Below are 27,817 nucleotides of genomic sequence, written 5' to 3' on the forward strand. Positions count from 1 at the left end.
GTTAGTACTCCCTCCCCCCATCCCCCCAGACACATGCACACACATGTGAGCTGGCTGCCCGTCCGACCCGACACATTTTAACTCACTCGCTGCAGGCGCCTTAGCTCAGAAAAAGCCGCTGCCTGCCAGCTTTTCTTGACCTTTTTCAAAATTCAGTTACCCCATACCTATTTATGAATGTTAGACATAAATGAAAATTGGCCAGTTTCAATAGGAGATGTTGAGCTTTACAGAACAGAAAGAATTTTGACTCTTAAGTTATTTTGTTCACGTTTTATAGCTTTCCAAACACCGACAAATTTTGGGGACTAAAACTTTTTTTAAAAAGCCAAACTAGCCAGTACAATATTTTTGCTGTTTTTGTGAAAGCGTTGCTGTTTCTGTCCTAAAACGCACACAAAAATATATAACAAAACAAAGAAAACAAAATTGATAAGTTTATGTCAAGCGTCACCGCTTGAATCATTAGTCGTCGTACTAGACTCTAGTACTAAATCTAGTATCAGTACTACTAGCTCCTACTGCTGTTGACAGGTGATCTGCCTCTTTCTCTCATCTCAAACTACCATTACTACCATTATTTTGCGCTTCATCATCTGAATCTAAATAAACTGAATCATATGGATTCAGAATCTCTAAAATTACTAGTCGTTTTCAATTAATATCGACATGAGCATTAGCATTTGGTCGACTTTGGCCGCGAGACAGCAAAACCAAACCCAGAAATAGGACAAAGGGAACTCCCGGTCCAAAAATAGGCAGAACTTCAAGGGAAATCATTCTTATAAAGTGAAACTGCTCTGAGTGGTCAAACGGATGTTACTCTAGTAATTGGGATATGCCGTTGCAGCATATGTGTCCGGCAATTAGTAGAAATAAAGAGGAAAATATGCGACTGACAGGGGTGCGGTAGTGGCGGTGAACAGTCGTCATCTATTGACCGACACAGGTGCGGCAATGGCGGTGAGTGAGTTAACTCTTTTTATCCTAGCCGTACCCCCACGGACTCTGTACCAGTCCTGGGGCCGCCGCGCCGTATGAGTCAGAAGTCAGTACGTACAGTTCAAAGTGCTATATTTCTTACATTTACTCTAAAGTTTTAAGGAAATTTGGCAGTTATGTTAGAAATTGAATGTAGTTTATGTAAATGTATGTGGTTAGGAAATACAGCAATAGCACAATGTAGATTTTGAGGTGTATTCCACCCTCGAACTTGACCCTGATTACCACGCCCATGACGTCCCATAGGATTTTATAGATCTAGCGATCTAGATCTAGTCCTACCCATCGAGCACGAATTCCAGTACTGACCCCTTCACCATGATCTGAATCGCTATTAGTAGTATTAGATGAGTCTAAGTCCTGTTTCTTATCATCCACAACGGAATTTACGGCACTTATTTCAGAGTCACTTTCATCAAATTAGTATCATTCCCCCCTCACAACCCAGCGCCACTTCAAAAAGTACTTCGTCGGTCGTGAATGTGCGTTTTCGAGACATCTTTCAAGCTTCTACACCTATCAAAAACAAAGAAACCACTGTTCATTGGAAAATTAAAACATTCACACAGAGCTAGCGTCGCCGTATATTGCGTATTTTGGTAATTACTAGCAGAACTAGCTTCTTTGACGTGACCGTATTGTTGTTCCGAGAATACTCGTAGCCCGGACTGGTTCTCGTTACGAGTATACTCGTAGCCCGGATAAAAGGAGTTAATACATGGGTGCATGCTTACAACGCCGGTGTTGGTATGAAATTGAAAGGAGGCGGCTTGTTCGTCGTATAGAGCAGTTCACCCTGCAAGCGACTTCGTTGAATCTGGGCTAGCTCATGTATGCGTTCGTTGAATCTGAGTTATTTTTATTGATTTTTATGCATTAAAAAATCGGAGAATCCAACTCCTTCAGTTAAATCTGAGTTAGATGAAACCGAGTTCCACTGTATACAGTAAGTTGTCGGCAAGCTATTGAAATGAACCGAGCCCAAAAAGCAAAATTTTTCACTCTTTTAACAGCTGTACTGAAATTTTGTTTTTTGTCTTTCTTTTTTGCAATATTTAGAATTCGCATTTCAATATATATATATATTTCTTGAGCACTTGCAACTGATGATACACTGATTAAGAAAGAGCAATGAATATAAAATTCAACATTTTGGGCGTGGTACATTTGAACAGCTGGTCAGCAATGTGCAAACACACATTACATCATAATATCATGGTTATATCATTACTGCCTCAGCCATTTTTCTTGCGTAAAAAAAATTTGAATTTGTATACATTTCATCTTAATGCTTCTTTTTGTAGCACCATAAATTTTATACATGTAAAGACTTTCCTCGACCACTCCAACAAAAGTTGAATGCCATAGGACAACAGACATTGGTTCAGGTTACATCCATGTCCTTCCTTTCCATGTAATTGCTGCCGGTTTTCTCTGTGTCTTGATTCTGCAAACAAAAAACAAAACCAAAAAAAAAGAATGACCATTAAGAACCTTTTCGCGATACTGCACAGATGGACATTATAAACATTGATTTAAAACATCTCGCTTTAATTAACTCTTGTGAATGTGACCACATCTCCAGTGTGTAAATCTCGCTGGGTGGGGGGTACACAAGTACAACATTTGCCCCACATAGGATCACGGTACTGTAAATCCTTTTTATCGTAGTGATCCTGTGTACGGATCCAAAGGGCAGTATTTAAGTTTAAGCCCAAATCAAATTAAAAAAAAAAATAATGGATCATATCTTTAAAAAGAAAGATTTGTGTTTGGTCACTCACTAGCCGACAGGAGTGCCACTCAAAGTTATGTGCAAATCAACGATAAGCAAGAAGTTTTTAAACGCGGACAGACAAAAGTTTTAGTTTTAGTAGAGGTTTTCAGCGCTCGCAACTACATAAGGTCATATGAGCGCCAGAAGATTAGAGGTGTTACAAGAGAGTAACAAACATAAAAAAGAAGGGGAGATAAGGACGATAGATGTTTGATAGGAAAGACGAAGCAAACCACACCAGAGCACCCGCCAACCACCCACGGACAGACAAAAGTGAACAAGCTACACAACTGCAACACTCAACATTTCAGTAAGAGTTTCAAGGCACTTGCATCACAATTAGGTCAGGATATAAGTGCTAAAGATTAGCGGAGTTACAAGAGAAGTAATACTAACAAACAAAAAACTGAAGGAAGAGAAATGAGGACCTTAGACGTTTGATGGGAAAGAAGGAGCAAACCACGCCAGAACACCCGCCAACCACCTGCTACACAACAACAAACAGTGCCAGCACTATATGTACCTCTTCAACTCGACGCCATTTTGGGCAGCGTGTGCAGAGGTGAGTCAGCCAGCGCACGTAGGGCAGCACACATCCTGAGGTTCTCCGCCAGAGACAAGCCCATCTCCTTCAGGTACTGCATGATCAGAGAGGAGTTGAGAGTGAAGCCCGACACCAGCTCCACCATAGAGGGACCGTCGACCTGCCGGAAACTTGAGGATGGAGAAACAAACAGAGGAAAATGAGATGGACAGACAGACAGCAGGATGTCCAGCAATATTTCCTGAAAAAATTGACTACCTGGGAAAAAAAATTGACTACCCAGCAAATCAAGCCCCACACCAGCTCAAAAAAGGGAGTTAATTTGCCTTATCAATAATACACATTATTATTACACAATATATATGGAACGAAAATAACACACAACAAAGTCCAGTCGACAAACGGAGGATAGACAGACGACCGCAAGCTTGTTCGCCGCTAGATTTAGTTTTAGTGAGGTTTTTACGGCGCTCGCAACTACATAAGGTCATATGAGCGCCAAGGGGTGGGTGTCAACAGAGAAGTCTTTACAGGGAATCAGATTTACTCTGCTCACCTCTCTAGCTTCAACAGTACAAAGTCTGCTTCGACTATCAAGGCACCCTGGAAATAGCGGGTCACAAGAGTGTGACAGACATACAAAAGAAGTAGAGGAAAAATGACGACAGTAAGGATTAGGAAAGAAAAAGCAGCAGTTCCCTCTTGCAGTTCAGGCGCAGTTATGAGCATGACATTGATGAATCAGCCCATTTACAATTACAATTCTACTGAGCATAAGAACTCAAGATGTCAACGTCACCCCCTTTGGGAATGGCCTAAAGACACTTCAGTCAGTAGCACCGCCCCGGGGGGGTTAAAATGAGACAGAACGACAGACAGGAATCCTCCCAAAAGAAAAAGGAATTTGGGAAGGAAATTGGAGTCTCCAGAACCCCAATAGAATACGATTATGTAACGTACTGATCCTGGTAAATAAAGAAATATACACAAATAAAAATGTGCATTTTCACATCATTTACGATAAGTTGTGTAAATATTGCAATGAGATAGAAATTTCAAAAAGTGTATTTTCACATCATTTACGTCAAGTCAAATGTGATCTAAAAGACACAGAATACAAGAAATTAAGAAATAGTTAAAAAATTCTTTGCACAGGCAAATCTGATCAGGGTTCTTTGACTGGCAAAATAAAATCGGAGAACTCCAATCTTATCAGAGTACTAAGCAGGTTTAGACACGCAATGTCAGACAGTAATATCAGGTGTCACAAATACTCTCTATTTAGCTCTAATAAGAGTTTTGCGGCACAAGAAACACAAATAGAGGTCTTTTAAGTGCCACAGATTAAAGTTGTTACTAGAGTGTAGCATATAAAAAGAGAGGAGGATAGAAGGAAGATAGATGTTTGACAGGAAAGAAGGACAAACCACACCAGAGCATCCGCCACCCACCTTCCATTACTGAATTCACAGAAAGGGATGTGATACCCCTGAAGAACAGACTTTAAAAAAATTCAGTAATTGCCGCTGACACTACAGGAATTGGTAAACCTTCGCCATGTGGTACAGGGAATTGGGAAGATGGTACACCAGAATAATCAACTTTGCTTCCACAATTTCCTCTTGATTCCTTTTTAAAAACTGGTTGCACAACATCGAAGCAGCAGTCTTTTGAATGATTGCCTGATTCCCACAAAACCACTGGCACTGCAATGGGCACTGATTTTCTTTTCCTTTGCTGCCACTGGCAAAGGTTTGTGGCACAGATTGTCGCATACGTGAGGATCCCAACTTTTGTCTTGGTATCCAACGTCGTTGCAGTTAAAATAAAGATGGCAGGCCCTTGAAACTAACATAGATATCGTTCTCATTAATGCGGTATAGGTTCTTGGTGTGCAAAAATTATAACAGAAATTGTCATGATTGTTTACACAACGATGACGCATATAAGGACTACTGGTGTGGTTTAAGATACATGTAAGCTGTTTCTGGTTCTGAGACACTTGGTTTGCTGGGTGAAAACTAAACTTTTAAAGAGTCACAATAAAGGAACTGAGGAAAATATTAGTAAATTATACTACTTTGAAACTTACGTCACTTTCAAAACTATTGGATTATCCAACCAAAATCTATTTTCAGTCCAAAATCACTGATCCCAAATGCCCCTTGTTATTTAAAAAAAATTATGCGAAATAAGGAAAATGAAACTCAAGCTAGAATGTATCTAAAAGACTAGACCTAAACATTACTAACAAAACAAGTATTTTTTAATTCAGTGCCCCTAAATTAATTAAAATCAATTGGGTTTTAAAGCCTGAGATTTCCTTGTAGACCAGGGTAGTAATGGCAACAAAATCACAGCAGCAGAAGACAAAGCCCCTCCCCCCCCCTCACACACACACATCCCACACAAACACAACCCCCCCCCTCCCACACACATAAAACTATACAACCACCTGTCTTCGTGGATTTATGTACCCCTCATAATTAAGCCAAATTTGATCATTTTTTGTATAATTTCTGATTATTTTCCTTCATCATTCTTTGTTAAAATTAATAGAATCGCATAATTTCAGATTTTGGGGCTCAATTTGCATAATTTCAGAATTTTTCTTGCATAAAACGACGGGGACAGAACCACACACATCCAACCCCCACACACACACACACAAACACATACTCTGGCAACACCCAAAGCAAGTTGAGTCGCTCCAGCCAGTCAGCGACATCAGCGTGTGACCACTCCTTCAGGGGTTTCTGGAGGGCTCCACCGGATGACGGACCCTGTCTTTCTTCTTCTACCACCTGAGTCTCAGGCAGAGTCTGGGGCTGGTCTGTGGGGACACATGATATATATTGTAACTCAATAATGAAGGGGGGGGAAGGGGGGAGAGGGGATGATTTAGTTTTAGTACAGGTTTTTCGGCGCTCGCAACTGCAATAAGGTCATAAGAGTGCCAGAAGATTAGAGGTGTTACAAGAGCTAGAGCGTAACAAGCATAAAAAAGAAGAAGGGGAGATAAGGACGATAGATGTCTGATAGGAAAAACCCGCCAACCACCCACGGAGGGGGGATGAGTCAGACAAACCTCAGAATGACTAAAGATACAACACAGACAGAAAGGTATATATAATAATATTATATATATATATATATATATAATATATATATAATCGAACCTGCCTTAACGGAAACCTGTGTAAAATGGAAACCTGTCTTAACGGAATCTCCCCGCTCCTCCCTTGATATATTCCTCTTTAATTACCTGTATAAAACGGAAACCTGTCCAACGCGGAAACGGAAAGAAAAATCCGCTCCCTTCCGAGGGTTTCACTTGTCTAAGACGGAAAATGCTTTGCCCGCACAACCTTGATTTGAAAAAAAACTAGCAAGTCTGGTTCCTCCGGCTCTAAACTTAACGCTATGGCCATGCCGCTGGCCGAGGAAGGGGAGTACGGGTGCAATTTGGGGGTAGATGTTACCCCATTAAGTGAGCCGTCAGCGATGCAGATGGTCAGTGTGGTGTGGGTGTGAAATCTCACGACTGCCTGTGAGAGTGCTCGAGTCGCGAGCCACTTCGGAAACTTTCTTGGGTAGCCAGAAGCCAGAGGTGTGAAATTAGATTGACCAATGCCAGCCGAGAAAAGAGTTCCTCCAATCGTTGTTACATGATGGCAGTCGTATGAAAGGCAAGCACTGGTGGTAATTGGATAAGTAAGACTGACGCATGTCATTATCAGAGAGGATAGCAGCTGAGAGGTGTGAGGTTTTGACCACTGCTGGCTGTTCGGACAAGCGATCCTTGATCCCACCGGCTGGGCCTTTGAACCCCCCCCCCCCCCCCCCCCCAAACCTCCATCTCCCCCTAAATTCCCCTGTCTGCTAAGACGGAATTTTTTTCTGGCTCCCCTGCAATTCCATCTTACACAGGTTCGACTGTATATATTATATATACAACCCCTGTCTTCGTATACATATATATATATATATATATAGAAATATATAGAAATGAATGGATTGACAGATGTGAGGAAAGATAGATGGACAGACAGCCAGAGAAATAGATAGAAAACATAGATTCCAGTAATATTTTATATATATGTGTGTGTGTGTGTGTGCACATAATAAATTTTACCATATAATCATATACAGAAAATGAAATGTCTGACTTTTGTCTCTACGGGCAAAAAAATTACTTTGTCCACGAAGAAAACATGAGGTATAAAAAACAAAACAAAAACAATTTGAATTTTTCTTTGTTTTGTTTTTTTTCTCCTTTGTGATTCTTTACGAGTAGAACAGATGGAAAGAGAAAAGTTCAACAGAGAGGAGGAACAGATGGATAGAAAGAAGCTCAGCAGAGAGGAAGAACAGATGGTCAGGAAAGTAAAAAGCTCAAAAGAGAGGAAGAATGGATGGAAAGAAAGAAGATGAACAAAGACGAAGAACAGATGGAAAGAGGAAGGTGCAACAGAGAGGAAGAACAGATGGAAAGAGAGAAGCTCAAGAACAGAATTCGTTCAGCTTCGGTAAAAGTTTTACAGCACTTGCGATAATTGTAAAACAGGTCATATCATGAGTTCAATTTTTCTTCCTAAAGGCTCAATTCTTCACGTTATCAACTTAACAAGTACCCAGCATAAAAGATAAAATTAAAATAGAGTGCAAGTACTGTAGAGCCAGGCCGCACCGCACCGCACATTCGATTCTACAAAAACTGCCTAAAAAGATGGGGGTTTTTTAATGCTGATCAGTGACATTCTATCTCTTGACCTTGTTTCAAACAATAATAATTAATTAAGTTTTTCTGCTTTTTTTGTGCTTTTTTTTTGGGGGGGGGGGGGGGGGGGAGGGGGTCACATTCTCTCATTAGCCTAGACTAGATCTTCACCCACAATGCAAAGGCCGGGAATTTTTTAACACCTTGTCAAATTAATTATGTTTGTCTCACTCCTGGTTTTGGCATAAAACAAATGTTATTCTAAGGGGAACTTGACACTGAGTGCCTACCACAAGGGCTCTATGAACAGGGGGTGTGTTATAATACACGTATGTACTTTTAAAATAGTGACATAGACAGTTGAGGTCCGATTTTCTTTTCTTCCTTGTAAGGGTGGGGATGGATTGGGGCAGCCGTCCTACTGACAACAAAAATAATTTGTTTTAACTCCTAGAATCAGGGGAATAAAGGTCGTATTTGCATAAACTGAAAAAAAAAAAAATCGTAACATTTCCGCCAATTTTGTAATGATGGACTGCCATGTTAATGCTTTACATCATTTTTGAAACGGTTTCGATTATATACTTTTAGGATGCAAACTGCTTTGACCCTGCTTATAAAAAAAGAAACTTAATTTAATTGAACATTATATCAGAAAAAGAAACAAGACAAGAAAGGCCTCACTAAAAATAAAACACATGGCTTCGTCACGATAAAACCATAGAGAAACCACAAGGTGAAACATCCTTCAGATAGATACTTTGCTTTTCTGCATGCAGACCATTTTAGCAGTTACAGAAACTCTTGACAATTTTATCTTCCCTTCCTTCTAGGCGCCAGATCTGAAACTAATATCGGCAATCATGGTTCGTCCCTAATTTCTCAGCTCGGATGTTAAAAAACAACAAACAACAACCAATACTATCCTGGTCTTTTCACGTCATCCATCTGTTCACTATCTACACTTGATCTACATGATGCAATTTCATATATCAAAGGACTTTTACCAGAACAAAAGTTTGTATCCTGGCAGAGTTGTTGAACACCTCCCGGGGCGGTGCTACTGACTGAAGTGTCTTTAGGCCATTCTCAAAGGGGGTACATTAACATGTTCTTACATGCTAAGTAGAATTGTAAAAGGGCTGATTCATCAATGTCATGCTCACAACTGTGTCTGAACTGCGGGGAACTGTTGCTTTTTCTTTCCTTATCCTTACTATTGTCACTTTCCTCTACTTCTTTTGTATGTTTGTCACTCTCTTGTGTCGTGCTATTTCCAGGGTGCCTTGATAGTTGAAGCAGACTTTGAGCTGTTGAAGCTAGACAGGTGAGCAGAGTAAGCCTGATTTGATTCCTTGTATGGACTTCTCTGTTGACATCCACCCTTTAGCACTCATATGACCTTATGCAGTTGCGAGCGCCATAAAAACTCTACTAAAACTAAACTAAAAAAAACTAACACTTTATCTATATATGCAATTTTATATCACAGGACTTTTACCAGAACAAAAGTCTGAATCCTGGCAGAGTTGTTGAAGCAGCCTGCCTCCTTAATGATACAAATTGTGTCGATGGGGGAGTAAAACATCTACATTTACAGCCACAAAGTGTTCTAGCAGCTACAAAAACACTTCACTATTTCTATGCTTTTCTATTCACAAGAAGGTCCCTTCTTCATGGCTATACCCGGATACCGTTACCGTCCTTATTGCTCCTCCTTTCCTATCAAATATCAAATAGGTATCATCCTCGATTTTCCTCCCTCCTTCTTTCCCATCAAACAGCTATCATAATTATCTCTCCTCCTTCTTTCTTCTTTCCTATCAGATATTTATCATCCTTATCTCTCCTCCTCCTTTCCTATTAAACAACTATCATCCTTACATCTCTTCCTTCTTTTCTGTATATGTTACTACTCTCTAGTAAGTAACACCTCTAATCTTCGGTACTTGTATGACCTATTTTTGAGTTACAAGTGCCTTAAAACGCTATCAAAAATTAAAACTAAAAACTATCTTCACGATCATTATGTAACTACCTTTCCAATTTTGTTTGTTTGTTCGTTTCTTGTTTGAGGAAAAAAGAATGATTTGATCAACAGTACAAGAAAAGAGAAAGAGAGGAAGGCAGGAAAGACGATGGGTGACAATCTGAGGAGAGCAGAGGACAAAAATAGATGGCGAGAGCTGGTTTTCCAATGCAGTGGTGCCCCAACGGTTGCCCCAACCACGGGATAGAAGAAGAAGAAGAAGCAGTTATTAAGACCATGAGGATATCTTGATGCTCTTACCAGAAAGACAGTCGTTATCCTTGGCAACGACAGAAGTTGGAGCCACCGCACAAGGACCTGTGTCTCCGTCCGAGGATTCCCCAGATTCATTTGAAATCATTGTCTGAGTACCTGTGTCTGTGGATTGTCCAGATTTATTTGCGTTTTCTGTTGGAAGGCCCTTCTTTGCTAAAGCCCCAGATTTCTTTTTATTCTTCCTCGGGCGGCCCTTCTGTCTGAATTCTCTCGAGTTTTTTGCATTAACTGTCCGACAATCTTTCTTTGATAATTCTCCAGATTTATCCCCATTCACTCTTTGACAGTCTTTACTTGCTAATTCCCCAGATTCATTTTTATTCACAGTCTGTTCGCCAACATTGACACTGCGTGAAGCAGAAGGAGACTTGTGCGCGCTGCCTCTGTTCAACGATCGACCGACGAGCAGAAGTTTGAAAGGTTTTGACTTGGTACACACTTTGTAACACTGATTGGTGCTGTTCATCTCCAGGTAGACTTGTGAGCACCCTTTGCTCACCAACTGGTCTATTCCGTGACGCACCACCGGTGCCAAAATGGCTTTTCCCGCCGAGTTCACCCAGGCTAGAGAGCTGGGGGGGCTGATGATCACCTTCTCTTTCGACGAGGCTGTCTCCATGAAACCTTTGTCCACCAGCCGACCGACCCTCGACCTTTTCCTTTTCTCCTGTGAGGAGCTAGACAACTGTAGTTCCACCTTCTCCTCCTCCCTCAGAGTTGTTGTGACACTAGGGGAAAGAGGGAGAGGAGGAGGGGGAGGAGGAGGAGGAAAAGGTAGTTGCGAGGAATCAGAAGCATCCTGTAAAACTTCCAAATCTTTACTGCCTTCGTGTTCCATCATCACATCATTCAAACTGACAGAAGTCTCCCTGTTCCCATTTCCTTTTGCCAAACAAACATCTTTTGCACTATTTGACAAAGAAATATCTTTCGATCCTTGAGGACTCTTTGATGCAGAAATATCTTTCGATCCACCAGTACCACTCACAGATGTGGAAACAGCGTGTTCCACTATATCTACCTCAGCAGTTACATCCTTACGATTCCTAGCACAAGAAGAAATAACATTTCCTTCATTCGAAGACCTCAACTTATCATTAGCCAACTTCCGCTGTTTGCCGCTGCCTGTACCCTTCTTAAGGTCTTTCCGTGTATGCACATCTCTTAAGAGGCTAATCCACTGACCAGGCTGGCCTCTCCCGTCCCCCCTCTGGAATTTCAGTTTTACCTGTAGTTTCTTCTTAGCTGCTAGTCTCAGTGGATGATTTCGCCTCCTCTCAAGAGCCTTACCCACTTCTCTTCTTCGTTCTCTGGCTGCTGTGACATTACTCTTGGCTGACAGCCTCACTGAACGTTTCAAGGGAGGTTCTGAATTCCGTGCACGAGTGAGCCGGCTTTTCATTGACTCTTCCTCCGTAACAGATGCTTTTCTTTTCAGAATAGATGACTTTTCCCCGACAGCAGTAGAACTTCCTTGACTCAGAATCGATGAGTTTTCCTTGACATTGGACGAATTTTCCTTGACAGTGACTAGTGGTGACTTTTCCTTGACAACGGGTGACTTTTCCGTGACAGTGATGAGTGGTGACTTATCTTTGTTGACATCGGGTGACTTTTCCTTGACAGTGGTGAGTGGTGATTTTTCCTTGTTGACAACTGGTGACTTTTCCTTGACAGTGATGAGTGTTGACTTTTCTTTGTTGACATCGGGTGACTTTTCCTTGACAGTGGTGAGTGGTGATTTTTCCTTGTTGACAACTGGTGATTTAGCCTTGTCGACAACGTGTGACTTTTCCTTGATAACAATGGGTGACTTTTCCTTGATGACAATGGGTGCTTTTTCCTTGATGACAACAGGGGGTGAACTTTCCTCAACAGAAAGAGACTTGTCCTTGACAACTGGAGGTAACTTTTGTATGACAACGATGGGTGACTGTTCTTTGATGATAACAGGTGTCTTTTTCTTGACAAAAATAGACTTTTCCTTATCGCTAATGACCACTGACACTCCCCCACCGTTGTTCAAAGGAGTAGTATCGAGAGGGGCAGGGGTAAGATTTCGTTGTTTGGCGAAAGATTGAGAACTTGCCACGTCGGCGTGGAGGGGCAGGCCAGAGTGAGGCTTCTTGCTCTGAGCCTGAGGTGTCGGGCGTGTGGAGACCTCGAGGAAGTACAGGCAATTTGTCCCCTTGAGCGAGTTCAGGCCGCCTGCCGATAAAGTCCTACCACTGTCTCGAGAGAGCAACTGATCCACCACATGCTTTGGCAGTACTGCTGATGCCGATGCTGAGGAGGAGGAAGGGGACAAACTCGCACTCCCCTCAACATGGCTGGACGCAGACACAGTCCCACCACTATCTTGAGAGACTAACTGATCCACCACATACTTCGACAGCACTGCTGATGCTGAGGAGGAGGAGGAGGAAAGGGACAAACTCGTGCCACCGACGACCAGGCTGGAAGTTGACCGAGTCTTACAACCATCTCGAGAGAGCAACTGATCCACCACATGCTTTGGCAGTACTGCTGATGCTGATGCTGATGCTAAGGCGGAAGAGGATGAGGATGAGAAGGACGAGGAGGAAGGGGGCAAACTCATGTCTCCCATGACACAGGCAGACACTGATGATGACCTCGGCAACAGCTTCTCACAGACACGCTCCATGACCACACGTGGGTTGCCATCACAGATCTCACCCTCCGGTCTACCAGTCTCTGGGGGAAAGGTATCAGAACCTTTCTTGCCCCCGATGGGAGTATTTGGAGAAGGATTTCCAGCCTCTTGCTGTTTCACTGATCCCTGTTTATGCAAAGTCGATTCTGGATTAGAAAAAACCTGTGGGGACTTAGGTAAAATCAACCGCTGCTGCTTAGTCAATGCCGATCGCTGCTTAGGTGAAACACAAACAGGTCCCGAAAGCCTTCTCTTCTTGCTTGCACTCGAACAGGAACCCTCTCGCATCTTGATCAGACTTTGGGACAGCTGGGAAAAACTAGGAAGACGTGGCATGGCTCCCGTGGCAACGCGCTCTTCGTCTGACTCCAGTTCTATTTTCACGTCAGCAACACTTACGCCGTCACCGTTCCTCTCAGAAGCAACTGCCTGTGTTGCATAAGAATCTGACCTCTGACCCTTGTCATCTGAACTGTGACCTCCATCTCCCAGCACACCAGAGGATCGAGACCGTTTTCCTCTGTCAAAACCGGGGGCGGGAGAGGAAATATCTGAAGAATCAGAGATATTAGGAGAAATATCCGAAGATCCATATAAATCTGGGAAAATGTCTGTAGTGTCGTCTAAGCGAGAAGAATCGTTTATAGCTTTGCCGTTGACATCGTGAGAAGAAACATCTGAAGCTTCCTGTGGGCGAGAAGAATCGTCCGGGGATTCGTCCAAGGTCCATTCAAATTTTATTTTCTTCATTTTGGATTGGCTTGGTGTCCACTCATTCATGTCCGAGCTGTGGGAATCAAACTTTCTAGCCCAAGTTCCACTTCTTCTATCACCCGAATTCTGGTAACCTAAGAGAAGAAAAATGAAAACAAAGAAAAAGAGAGTGAACATTTTTATGTAGCATGTATAAGTGAGGTATTGTTGTGAAATCAGGTGCTCTTCAAAATATAACTGTGCATGCCTAAAAATTGACGAGTGCCTGATGCCACCACGTCCCGACACATATATGCACAAAAGCGATTCATATACCCAGTGCACACTGCCAATCGAATTCATTTGGCCAGCCAGATTTCCTTTACGGATGGAACAAAAGCTACCTTTTTAGAACAATAAAACCAAATTCAACTAAATTCAATCGTGGCTTTCAATATTAACTCTCTGGAGTCTTGAGCCTGAGCTATTTTTCACTCAACAGCCATTGCAGCCTGACAGTTTTGGGGAATATATGGCTCTTTTCGTCTATGCAGACGGTCAATTTAGCTTAAGATGGCCTCAACGTTGTCTTCATGCAGCTTCTTTCATGGCTAATTCTTCCTTTGTTTGAAGCGCAGATTCTGTCGCACTGCTTGCATGTCAGTGTCGTAGATCGAAGCTCTGTATTTCCGCTGTTTTCCTTTCGTTGTTGGCGCTTCTCAGCCTGGTTGTTTCTAAGGCTGTTCTCTAGCATTTTAGTTTTTTCCTTTATCATTTTCTTCCATGTTTTCCGGTCCTCAGCTATTTCTTCCCAGAGGTTAACATCTACTCCAAGCTTAGATAAGTTGTTTTTGCAGGTGTCTTTGTACCTCAATTTTGGTCTTCCTCTTTGTCTCTTTCCCTGTGCAAGTTCTCCATAGAGAAGTTGCTTCGGAATCCGGTTGTCATCCATTCTCTTGACATGGCCCAGCCATCTCAGTCTTTTTAAACACAGGATAGTTGTCATGCTCTGAAAGTTTGCCCATGCCAACACTTCAACATTTATAACCTTGTCAAGCCACGAAATGTCCAAGATCTGAGATGGAAAATGTCGAGGCGCTTTTCTTGTCTGCTGTACAAGGTCCATGTTTCAGATCCATAAAGGAGTGTGCTGAGGACACATGCTTCGTAAATTTTGATCTTTGTTTTGATGGTTAAAATCTTTTGTTTTCCCATGCTCGTTTTGTCAGCCTTCTAAAAGTTGTTGCTGCTTTCCCTATCCTGATGTTGATCTCATAATCAAGTGATGTTGTAGAGCTAATGGTAGACCCCAGGTAACAGAACTTGTCCACTGTCTTAAGTTCCTTGTCGTTCAGCCATATATGGCTCTGCTCTGCACCTTCTTGGGTAAGGATGACTGATTTCTTAACACTGATGACCAAGCTAAAGACCTTGCATGCTTTTGATAGGCGGTCCATCATTGTTTGTAGGGTTGATTCACTGTGAGCAACAAGAGCAACATCATCGGCGAAGAGAAAGTCTCGTACTGTTGTTTTGTTGATCTTGGTCTTGGCCTTGAGTCGAGCAAGATTGAAGAGAGACCCATCAGTTCTCCAGTGGAGGAAGACATCCCCTGGTGACTCTTTGAATGTGTGTTGCAGTAAGACAGCAAAATAAGTGCAAAAGAGGGTTGGTGCTAAGACATCACATTGCTTTACTCCGCTATTGATGTTGAAACTGTTTGATGTTGAACCGTCAAACTGAATGGTGGCCTTCATATTTTCGTGGAATGAGATGATGAGCTGTAGCAGTATTAGGGGACTGCCAATTTTTCCAAGCACCATGTACAATCCTGATCTACTGACTGCATCAAAAGCCTTTGTCAGATCGACGAACGCAGTATGTAATGGCAGTCGTTGCTCCCTGCATTTTTCTTGTAGCTGACGAATAGAAAAGATCATGTCCATGGTTGAGCGGTTTGATCTGAAACCGCATTGGCTCTCTGGTACGACTCTTTCTGCTAGTTTCTGAAGTCGCTTCAGGATGATCCTAGCGAAAGCTTTTCCAGTGATGCTTAGCAGTGAGATACCCCTGTAGTTGTTGCAATCTCCTTTGTCCCCTTTGTTTTTGTAGAGTGTGGTGATTTTGGCATCTCTCTCATGTCATGTGGAATTTCTGCTTTCAGCCAACAAGTCGTTAGTAGCTTGTAGAGATATGGGAGGAGGGTCTCTTTGTTCTTTCAGCACTTCAGCAGGTATGTTGTCATTTCCTGCTGCTTTTCTGCAAGCGAGTTCATCGATTGCAGAGGTAAGTTCTTCTTCTGTTGGTGTTGTATCAAGTTCTGACATTTCGGAGACCTGAGGAATGGCCTCATGCAGCTGTCTATCAACATGTCGTTCCTCTCAGTATAAGTCTGAATAGTGTTCCACCCATCTTTCCATTTGTTTCTTCTTCTTGTCTGTCAGCTGTTCACCTGTCGCAGACTTTAGAGGCGCCACTTTGTTAGCTGTTGGTCCAATAGCAACTCTCATGTTTTCATACATTTTCCTGATATTACCTGTATCGCTGGCCTGTTGGATTTCTGAGCATAACTTGTCCCAGTACTGATTGGCACACTTACTGGTTTCTCTCTGAAGGTTGGATTCAGCAGCACATAGTTGTTGCCTTGTACTCTCTGTTGGATTTGTGTTGTGTTCTATCAGAATCTTATGCTTTTTCTCGAGTAGTGGTGCAAGTGTTGATGCACTGGCCTCAACCCAGTCCCCCTTGTAAGGTCTTTCTATTCCAAAAGTAATCGACGCAGAATTATAAATTGTTGATCTCATGCTATTCCACATGTTGTCTGGGGATGAGCTATCTAGATGTTGGAGCTCTTCTTTAACATGTTCTTGAAATTTTGCCTTTAACGCTGGGTCTTTGGTATTTCTTATGTTGATCTTAGGTTTCTTTTGTTTTTCAGCTCTTGGTGTTTTCTTCGTGACTCTCTTTGCCTTAGCTATAACTAAAACGTGGTCTGTGTTGCATGCTGCACTGTACAAGGATCTTGTTTGCTTTACCATGTTGGCATCTTTCTTTCTGACGATGATGAGGTCGATTTGGTGCCAATGGCCTGATCTTGGATAGCACCAAGAAACTTTGTGTCTGTCCTTGCCACTGTAGAAGGTGTTAGTGATGCAAAGGTTGTTATTTGTGCAGAATTCTAAGCGTCTCTGACCATTCTCATTGATTTTTCCCAGCCCAAAAGGTCCAAGGCAGGTGGGACATACTTTGTTTTCAGTACCTACTCTTGCATTGAAGTCGCCCATGAGAAACAGGTGGTCTGCTTTTGGGACGTTGTTGATTGCATCCTGAAGTTCCTTGTAAAACTGGTCTTTTTTTCTCATTTTCTGTTGTTAGGGTTGGGGTGTAGGCGCTGATGAAGTGAGCCTTTCCAGTTTTGGTTTCCATTTCCATGACAGTGATACGTTCGGATATACCTTGGAGGGTGCTGATCCTGTTCAGCAATCTGTTTTGTACTGCAAAGCCCACACCATGGATTCTCCTCTCATCTTGTCCAAGACCCTTCCAGAAGAATGTGTAGTTTCTTTCCCTGATGGTACCAGAGTTAGCAAGTCTTGTCTCTTGCAGGGCAGTGATGTCTACATTGAGTCGTGTGAGCTCCCTGTCTATGATTGCTGTCTTTCTGATGTCCTCTGTTTTCTCCAGGTCGGTAGTGTCCAATCCGGTTGTCATTGTTCTAACATTCCAGTTCCCCAGTTTCCATGGAGTTAGTTTTACTCTTTTTTTGCCTGGTGCTGGATTTAACGTCTGCTTTTCGGTTTTTGTCCTAGCTCCATACACCCATAGAAGCAGACGTGGCGGATCAGCACCTTACTGACTGGGGGCTGCCCAGTCTGAGACGGGCAGTAGCTGATCAGTGTGACTGAATAGTCACTCCCATCGTCAAAGGTGACCCGTGGCAACATCCTGTTCCGCCAAATAAGGATGTCTTATAACCCGTAAACTGCCACCTCCCGTGTTATTTCCCTTGCTCGTCACAACAAGGATGAAGTGTCCTCTCCATAATCATATAAATGCTGTTGTAGCTGTGGTTCTGATCCCCTGTATTCGCTCTTTTGCAGCGTCCTCCCAGAAATATTGAAAAAGCTAAATGCCTAGGCCTGACTATATGGAGAACGTGCCTTGCCCAATTTGCACGAACCCCACCTCAACTTAGCTGATTTAGTCCAAAGGAGAGACCAGGTCAATACATTTGGAACCAGTAAAGTTGCAGGGGCTGCCAGAAGATAGTTCGGATCCTTCCTCCCTGTCGACTGCCTTTGGGCCCCTCCCTCCGGATTTGTTTAAGGTTTACTCCCTTAACCTTTCATACTCCTGTATGCACCTACAAGGCAGTAGGAACAGCTGCAGGTAGTACCATCTACTGTTGTTATATGGTAGCAGCACTAAGGCTGACCTGACAGTTTTGGGGAATATTGAATCAATAACAACAAAAAGACTGTGAAAGATATCATAATAAAAACAAGGCAACAAGGTCATGAGCCAAATCAGTTGCATTGCGCCCAAATGTTTTTTGTTCTTTTTACCTTCCATGAAGGAAAATCTATTGGGCCCCCACTATATCAAATGAATCCCATTGGCAGTGCGCACTGGGTGCACAAGGAAAAGGCAAGACAGTAGGACAAACAGACGGATGAAACAACAAGCGGGGAAGGAAAAAATACTTGGTCTACCAGTGGCGCCCACTTTAAAACCACGTACATTTTGGAACACATCGTATAGCAAAGTATTGTATCGGTAGGGGAGTTAATATCAAGCCAATAGAGCTTTCCATCTCTGCAACCGATTGTCTAGTTTTGTTAGCAGTAATGTTAGGATCTCAAGACTCTCACTCATAAGGTCGTGGGTTCGAATCCCAATGTTGTGTCCTTGGGAAAGGCCTTTTACAATTGCCTCACCTCCACCAAGTGGTACCCAGTCATGGACAGGGAAAGAGCTTGTTCGGTTTGTCAGTGTTTTAGTGCATCTCCTAATCTGCAGCTTGCACTGCACGCTTCCTAGGAAACTGAGAATGTTTCTGCGAGTAGTGTTCTAGGGTAATAATAGATGGTTAAAGTGTATAGAGCATGCTGTAGAGCATGGATATGCACTATATAAAAGCAATTCATAATACTATTATCACTATACATCACTGGGGGCTCCAGTGGCTAAGTGAGTAGTGAGTTTTGACTCAAGCAATGTCAAGCAAGTGTCGGTGACACGGTGATCAGATGGGTGGTCACTGGAGTGTGTCCTTGAGCAAGACACGACAACCCTAGCTCAAATTACAGGGCGCTGCACAGTGGCGACCGACAGTGGCATTGTTTGTAACCTGTTCTGTATTTGTGTAATAGTGTGTATTTATGTATGTATTTATGCATGTATGTATTTATGTATTACGTATTTATAATTATGTATTTATGTATGTATGTCTGCCATTGTAAAACAAAGTGCCCTTCTGGGACAAAATAAAAATGTAATTATATTATTATTATTATTATTATTATTATCATAAGGGTTACTATCATTCTTAAGACTAAAGGCCATACAGAAATGCTGTGCTGAATACCAAATTCGACTGATGATCCTTTAAAAAAAACTTTGTTTTGAGAAAAGCACAGACTTCTCATACACCTTGACCTAGTTTCAGACTTACATAGTCTATGCCTGTTACCGATAATATAAAATCCCATTCACAAAATTCAAAGTGCTCTCAATAGCTCCCAAGGCAAAAAAACAACCCAACTGACCTGAAGAGTTGAGCAATCCAAACGAGTCGAGATCTTTGACGATGGTAATTTCTTGTGGGACACTGTTTTGATCCGCTACACGGGTGATTGAAACAAGTCGACGTCGATCCTTTCCCTCCTTCCCTTCCTTCAAAACATTGGCAGGCCTCTCTGGTAAACTCATCTTATTTCCCAAGCAAAGTGAGACTGGAGACAGAGAAGGACAATGTTCACATACCTCTAAACAATTTTTGTTCCAAGAGAGAGAGAGGGAGAGGGAGAGGGAGGGAGAGAGAGAGAGAGAGAGAGAGAGAGAGAGAGAGAGAGAGAGAGAGAGAGGGGCATACCCCCCAGAAACCCCCCAAGTTGTCAAAAACTATTGTAATATATAGTTGTAGTGCGTATAAAAATATCTATACATTATCTCATAAACTAATAATTTGCAGTGGATATATACTCTAAATTCGTAAAACAGATAAAATTGAACAAGAAAACTGCTTTAAAAAAGCATGAGATGGGTCCATGAGTAAAATAATACCTTAAGTAACAGACTAGAAATCTCACAGAAATTGTGAATGATAAAGTTATGGGGGGAATTCAGGGAGAGGGCATGAGTGCCCCTTCTGAAACCCAAAAGATTTTTTTGCTCGAGGGGACATTCCCTCAATGAGAATACAGAACTAAACAAAACAACGATTCTAGCATTTCGTTGCCATTTTTTGGTTAAAAATTTGCCACATAAAATGGCAAAAGTTGCCAAAAAAGTTGAAATTAATTTTCAAGCTTTCAACTCTCTGTGACGACATAGCAATATAGTATGTTGACAGAGGATACAACTTAAAATCTGAAGCACCAGAATTTCTTGTGCTCTGTTTTAACTCATTCAACCGCGGGAGTTTTCCCCGAAATTGTACCCAGAAATCGGTCATTTTGGCACTTATGTAAGGGCCCACTAGTAACCATAAATATATAATCCAACTGCTTTGAAATTTGGCACAAAGTACAAACTAAGATGGATCTTATCAAATTTGAAGTATGTATCTTTAGTAGTTCTGCCTTGGGGTGTTGTACAAATTTGACATTTTTGGGGGGGGCTTATAATTTTTTTTAGCACCGAATGAGCAAGACAACATTGATTCAAATATGATTGTGGGTGTCTAGAACTTTTATTGTACGCCATGTACAATAAAGACTGTTGAATACTTTCAGGAATTAAAAAAAATATGTATGTGTGAGAAAGGCAGAGAAAATCGATTGTGAGACATGCTCAGCCGATCGGTGTCAACAAACGTGCTGAAAGTGCCTTCACAAAAAACGCGATTTCTCCGTGTGCAATGACAGTAAAAACAAAATCCCAGCACCCCTCTAGGCAGAATTGGCCGGGGTAATAATAAATTGACCTTACATAAAACTTGAGGCCGTTTTCTGAATCAAAATAACTAGTACGGAACAAAACTATAGAACTGATTATCGCAGTTGTGGGATGGAACGCAGCCCATGAGCTGACCGAGCCGATATCTCGGTCACCGGATCGAGTGATTTAAGCATCAAGTATATCATAATTTGTAGCCGCACATAGTGTAAAATCGTGAAAAATAAAGGTTTCACAAAGGAATGAAATAAAAATTAAAACAGCACATAAACAACAACAAAAAAGGGCATGTGTCCACTTTTATCAGAAGATTGGCCATTTTAACCCTAAACGTGTGAAATTCAAGAAAAAGGACAGGATATTATGAAAATTATAGGAATCACACACAAGGGGCCTGCCAGTGTCAGTATTCGGTTTCGGTGGAGAACAACATGAAATTAAATGACACGACATAACACACAAAAAATAGAAATACCACACATCAGAACAATAACAAGAAAAAAAAAATTAACACACCAACAAATTTTATTAAAGCACAACAAAGAGGGAAACATAAATGAGAAACAGCAATATTTATAGTATGTAATGTACTAGTTGCATTCTTCACATGAAAATAACAAATCAACGTGGTGTAAAAAAGTGAGAGAAAGTAGAAAGAGACGAAGTGAAGTGGAAATGAAAATAAACTTTCTTTCTAAAAGTAAAAGAGGTTCGGTGTCTTTAAAAAAAAAAAAAATTTAATTAGATCTACCCGCGTTTTTTTTTTTTTGTTGTTTATTAAAATTCCCCAAGGGTGTTTTGCTTGTTTGTTGACAAATGCAAAAATTTTAACAAAACATTGGAAAGTAGAAATTTGTCTCCTCTTTTTATTCAGTAAATTTTTACTTATAATGTTATATGCACCCACACACAGATGCATTGATTTGTGAGGGCTAAACTGCCATAATTTTTGCTGTAGAACACACATACTAAAATCTAAAACCCTTGCAAATTAATTGTATTCAAGTAAATATCATTCCTAATTTAGCCAAAACATCAAATCATTGTGAAATGCAGGGGGGCATGCCCACCTGGAAACCCCCATTTTGTTAAAATATTAGTAAAATATTACTTTTTTCAAACATAAATAACTATTGATTTGCGGCAAAATTCAAGGCCATATTCGTGTTCAGCATGCAAAATACTACTACTACTAGAAAAAAAGTAAATATATATATATATAAAACGTGTACACGAGACGGTGCATGAGTTTAAAAAACCCAAACTTTTTGGGGTTTTTTATGCACCCGTCTCATGTTCACGTTTTACTTCTTTTCTAATAGCATGCTGAACACAAAAATGGCCTTCATTTTTGCCGCAAATAAATAGTTATGGAGTTATTGATGTTTGAAAATAGTAAATTTAACATTATAGGGGGGATTACAGGGGGGGGCATGCCCCCCCTGGCCTAAAAAAATAGGCCAGCACTATTTCTCCGAGCGTTCGGGAAAATAAAGCTAGGCACTATTTCTCCGAACGTTCGGGAAAATAAAGCTGGGCACTATTTCTTCGAACACTCTCAAATCTCATCCTTTCCCGCAAATTTAGGATATTATATAGATCTATAATTATAGTATAGGCCTACCAAAGATTGTTCGTATACAATATGGTTCAATCGGTCCAAAAAAATGTCCGCAGTAAATATTTATATAAAGAAATGCTACAATTCCAAACAGTTTTTCGCTACAGATATGACGTGTTGCCTATGAAGGGTGCTGCTCTTAAATGTAATGTGTTGTGTTCACTCGTGTGCTGTCTAGATCTAGATCTAGATATACGGAGGGTTATTGATAACAACACATAGAACTGACATCTGCGTTTGTCACTGCTGCGACCAATGTACAGTGGAACTCGGGTTCAACGAGCTAGGATTCAACGAGAACTCGGATTCAAAGAAATGAGATAGATTCCCCATTTTTTTTCTTCTTTAAAATCAATAAAAATAAAACCTGGATTCAACAAGCACTTAAATCAGCGAGCTCGGATTCAACGAGGTCGCTTCCAGGGTGAACAGCCCCCCGCAGACGTGACTTCGCTCATTTTTCTCCCAGAACGAACTTTATCTATTCGCGGAAACCATCCATTGTACCTACATCGTGAACCATTATTCACTTAGCCGATTGCTCGCAACCAATCAGCGGCCTTTTTCCATACTAACACATGCGTCGTTGGCACACGCACATGTCTACTCTGGCGTATGTCGGGGTCGGATGGGTGGCCTGCACACGTGTGGCTGTGTGTGCGTGCGTGTCGGGGAGGGGGGCTAGCGGTCCAGGCGTTGGAACGTCGCAGATACAAACGCGTCACAGTCTTTTTTTTCCTTAGCAACTGATCATTATTACAATGATAAGCTAGTCTTGACGTAGATCTACGTAATGAATTGTGCGCTGGTCAGTGGAATCAAAAGTTGCCGTAATGCTAGGCTCTACACAGCAACACAACTTTTTGGTAAACAATCAGGTGTGTGCATTTGAACGAATCGATCTTTTTTTTTACACAGCTCATAATATGCAGGCATTTCAAGCACTACTTGTGACTTCTCTTTATACACATTACTTGCTTAGTGCCTGTAATTATCTATACAAAACCTCATGTTTGCTATAACGAACACTCGGATTCAACGAGATTTTAGCTCAGGCCCGGCGACCTCGTTGAATCCGAGTTCCACTGTACTGACACTGGCAAGCCCCTTAATGTGTGTGATTCCATAACTTACATGTAATATCCTGCACTTTTTTAAAATTATGCATTTATTTAGGGTTAAAACAGCCAATCTTCTTCAGACAGGTGGACACACCCTTTTATTTGTTAATGTTTGTTGTTGTTTATGGGCTGTTCTAATTTTGATTTCTTTCTGTTGTGAAACCTTTCTTTTTCACGTTTTTACACTCATCTAAAAATCTCTAGACTATCTCTTGAAAATTGAAATAGATATAGAACCAAAAATTTTCTCCTGTGTGTGTGTGTGTGTTTATGTATGTGCATGTGTGAGTGTGCCTGTGTGTGGTAGTAAGTGGAGAGTGAGGAGTGTGTGTGTGTGTGTTTGTTTTCGGGGCTTTGTTTCAGCCTTTATTCAGTAACAGTTCAAAGTATACAAAAATAGAAACACAGGATCCATTCACTCCAGGGCTCATGGGTCATTCGTCTCTTTCAGTTTCACTCATTCATTCAATTCCCGTGTTTTCTCCCGCGGCTCATCCACGTCCACATGACTTTCATACCCCACCTCCTCCCTCCATGAACACACAAAGAAAATCTCACTCATTCCCTAGCACCCTGCGAACCATGGACAATAATATAGCCAAAACACTGCCTGAGCTGCATTCCTTTCGTTCGTGAGCTGTGGACCAGGCCAGGGGGTCGGTGTCGTCGTCGTGTAGTTGCTGTCGCCTGTGGATACACTTGCACATATATTCTTCCTTTCACCCGCTCTGTCACTCACACTGTCTCTCCATCCACAGCTCAGCTCGTCATACGTTCAAAAGTTGCCCACTGGTCACGTTTAGTTAGTGTGTGTACATGTGCATGATGGTGGTAAGTGTGTGGTGGGTGTTACTGAAGGTTGTCTGTAGGCGGGCTTGCCATGCGGTGTTCCTTCCCACCCAGACCAGAGGCAGAATGAAAGTTGGCGCCGAACTCTCGCAATAAATAGGCAAAAAATCACGAGACTGGAAGCTGGAAACCGTTCGGAGAAATAAAGATCGGCACTATTTCTCCGAACGTTCGGAGAAATAGTCACTTCGAAAAAAATATGGGGGGTTTCAGGGGGGCATTTCACAATGATTTGATGTTTTGGAAGGGTTTTAGTGGCCACAGCAAAAATTATGGCAGTTTAGCCCTCAAATCGATGCAGTTATGTGTGGGTGCATTAGTAAAAACTTACCAAACTTTTCTTACCCATTATTCATACAATCTACCACTACCAGTCTCCTTGCGTAGCATTTTGTAAAGGCCACCTCTATTCTCACCCGGAGTGAGAATAGTGCAGGCGAGTCTTGTGGCTATTCTCACCCGATGCGCGTTCACCAAATTTTGCGTTCACCCTAAACCACAGAATTCTACACTGTGATAACAGAAAAATTGTAAAATTCTGTGCCGTGAACAAACGTTCCATTACAACTGTAGCCTACTAAAAGCGTACAATTTTGTCTGTGGGCAGTGGAGAGAGAGAGAGAAAGAGAGAGAGAGGGGTAGCGCGAGAATTTCCGGGCAAAACAAAATGGCGACCCGCGTAGTTCGGCTCGATTCGAAAAGTTAAATAGCCGTAGCATCTTTGTAAACAACCAAATTAATTTACTTTTGTGTTTTAACATCATTTTTTAACTTTGTTTTGGTCAATTTGATCGTCCACACCGATAGACAGTATTCAGAAAGAGACAGAGAGAGAGAGAAGAGGGGAGGAGTTGATCTTGCGAGAACTTCCGGCGGGTGAGAATAGCCACTTTCTTTTGTAAAAGTTAGCAGCACAATACTGTTACCTTTTTGAATTAAACCTAATTCCTCAATCATAAGAAAAAAGACAAAGAACATTTCAAATAATTAAAGTAATAATATTAATAAATAACAGAGCACAGTAAATAATAGAATCCAGAGATCTACTAGAATCTAGATTAGTCCTTCAAGTAAAAGCAAAGACATTTCATTTAAAGAAACGAAGTGTATACAGACCCGGTAACCGGGAACAAAGTCACGAAGTATACAGACCCGGTAGGGGAACTCTTTGGTAAGATTGTACTTTACCGGACCACCGGTCGGAACTACTTTCGCTATGGCGCCCCTGGTGCCTAGTGGCCCGCTATTCTTCGTTTCCGAGCTCCCCTATTCACTCTCCTACTCAGTTTTCTACATCCTCACTCTTCAACTGCCAGCAATCGACTGACGTCTCTTACTGGGTTTTTCAGTCATCACGACCGTGCCACCGTGCCCTTTGACCCATGACCCTGACATATTGAGGCTAATTGGTCAATCTTATCACGTGGTCCACTATTCTTATTTGCTCGCAACTCTGCTGGGTGGCCTAGGCCTACTCCTGGTCCGGCAAAGTACAATGGAGGGCTAAAGATGCACACGAGAGCTCATTTGCATAATTGCAACCCCCTCGGCCCTGCTCGCGACTTGGCGAGTATCTACCCCGATTGTCCGCTCATGTTATTGTTTATAATATGTGTGTGTCAGTGTCTTTAAATTATTGTTGCCAGGGGGGCCCCTGAATGTAAACACGACTGTCCGCTCATGTTATTGTTTCGCATTTTTGTGTGTTTTCTTTATTATAGTTTCCAGGGGGGCAAGCCCCCCTGAACCCCCCTCCCCCTCCCCACTGTTGGTATGATACATGGTGGTTCACCAAAGTTAAATCTCCTGCCCACTCTCAACCACCAACTCTCGCTCACCTCGCCTCGCCAGTTGCCGCTGGCTTGCGCTGTGCGTGCGCGAAGTCGCCCGCGGAACTACCTTTTGTCCGCACGCAGAGTACTATGACTATGAGAGCGTAGTTAGGCTAGGTGTGCGTAGTAATCACAAACCGAGACGGGTGGTCCGGTAAAGTACAATCCAGCCAACTCTTTTGTGATTTCGGGAAGTTTCAGCCCCCAGACCCGGTAGAAACCTAGTGTGTGTGTGTGTGTGTGTGTGAGAGAGAGAGAGAGAGAGAGAGAGAGAGAGAGAGAGAGAGAGAGAGAGAGAAGGAGAGAGAGAGAGGGGGAGAGAGAGAGAAAGAGAGAGAGAGAGAGAGAGAGAAAGAGAGGAGGGGGGGTGCTAGCAAAATGTATGCCCCAGTTGGCAGGAGGGAACGAGAGAAAGATAGAGTGGGAAATAGGTGGGGACAAATAAAGACAGAGACAAACAAAGAAAAAGAGAAGGCGAGCGATACAGAGAGGAGAGAGAAAGAGAGAGAGAGAGAGAGGGGGGGGGGGGGGGGGCTGCTCGATTGAAATTATGACATTGTAACTTGCTCTTTTCTTCAAATTGTGATTTCCCTAACTCCAAAACGGAGGAAAAAGGATCGTTCATCGAAATGACATCCGCAATCTTCATTTAGATCTAGGCTAGCCGCGAAACTAGATCAAAGATTTAGATCTAAGTTAGTCTGCCTAGATCTAGATCATAGATAGATCTAGAAGTAAGAACCTAGATCTAGGTCTACCCTGAGCCAAGAGGGCGCTGGAAACTCTCTGAAATCACAAAAGAGTTCCCTTACCGGGTCTGTATACTTTGTGACTTTGTTCCCGGTTACCGGGTCTGTATACACTACACTCCCTTAAAGAAAAGAGGCATCCACATTCTACTCACAGTTACTGAACCAATCAACCCTCAGTGCGTGGACCCAGACGTGTGGAGCCTGACTTGTGTTGGGAGACGAGTGTAAGCTTAGATATACATACATGTAGATCTGTCTAGATTCTAGAGATCTAATCTAGATTAGACCAACGCTAAGAGGGTCTCGCCCTCGGCTCTTATTAAAAAACTCTAGGCTAGCCAAGGCCAAGAGTAAGAGTCTCAGCCGTCTGACAGCTCAGCAGGGGTGGGGTGTGCATGCGGTGTGTTCTAGCTCCTGGAACCGAGACCTAGATCTAGATCTATCGTCCGTTATTCCCTTACAAACTTCATTGTCTTCAATTTTCAAATCATGTCAATAGAAGGCCTCTACGCGACACCGACAATGCATTTTATTTTTAGTTAGAAGGCCGCGTTACTCTCCGTCTCCGTCTCTGTCTGAGTCGGTCCAAGTACCGTCAGGAGCGTTCTCCGTCTTCACTCACCCAAAACAGAAACTGAAAGTTGCAACAGTACAGTATCCTTTACTTTTAGCTTTCTTTTTCATGAGGAATTTGAACATCGTAAATCTCCTGTAGGCAAGATCTAGACTCTAGATCTAATCTAATGTCAGTCACAACAACAATGTTGTTTTGTGATTTGATTTTGTTGATGGGGGTCTTTATTTTTTA

At 42.1% G+C, this 27,817-nt stretch overlaps 1 protein-coding gene across 2 annotated transcripts; it reads right to left on the minus strand.

Annotated features, from left to right (window-relative positions):
* Nucleotides 1–1,836: 1,836 nt before the first annotated feature.
* LOC101851202 lies at nt 1,837–27,817 on the minus strand. 2 transcript variants are annotated; one of them, XM_005101384.3, is made up of 6 exons: nt 27,632–27,817; nt 19,484–19,669; nt 10,334–13,870; nt 6,003–6,156; nt 3,303–3,493; nt 1,837–2,449 (listed from the first exon to the last, which is right to left on the minus strand). In XM_005101384.3, the coding sequence occupies exons 2-5, from the start codon at nt 19,644–19,646 to the stop codon at nt 3,307–3,309; spliced, it is 4,041 nt and encodes a 1,346-aa protein (XP_005101441.1). In that variant the 5' UTR covers nt 19,647–19,669; nt 27,632–27,817; the 3' UTR covers nt 1,837–2,449; nt 3,303–3,306. The 2 variants fall into 2 exon arrangements, with proteins under 2 accessions (XP_005101441.1, XP_005101440.1); XM_005101383.3 differs by lacking the exon at nt 27,632–27,817 and adding an exon at nt 27,162–27,549.

This window comes from Aplysia californica, unplaced genomic scaffold, assembly GCF_000002075.1.
Source record: "Aplysia californica isolate F4 #8 unplaced genomic scaffold, AplCal3.0 scaffold00281, whole genome shotgun sequence".
Classification (NCBI taxonomy): Eukaryota; Metazoa; Mollusca; class Gastropoda; order Aplysiida; family Aplysiidae; genus Aplysia; species Aplysia californica.

What these genes read in the sequence shown, in the direction of transcription:
- LOC101851202 (XM_005101383.3), bottom strand. Translation starts at nt 27,255, where the DNA reads ATGTATGTATATCTAAGCTTACACTCGTCTCCCAACACAAGTCAGGCT. An exon ending in GGTTGATTGGTTCAGTAACT is followed by an intron (nt 19,670 to 27,161) that starts GTGAGTAGAATG and finishes CTCTGTCTCCAG; the next exon opens with TCTCACTTTGCTTGGGAAAT. An exon ending in TTGCTTTGGGTGTTGCCAGA is followed by an intron (nt 3,494 to 6,002) that starts GTATGTGTTTGT and finishes TCCATCCTCAAG; the next exon opens with TTTCCGGCAGGTCGACGGTC.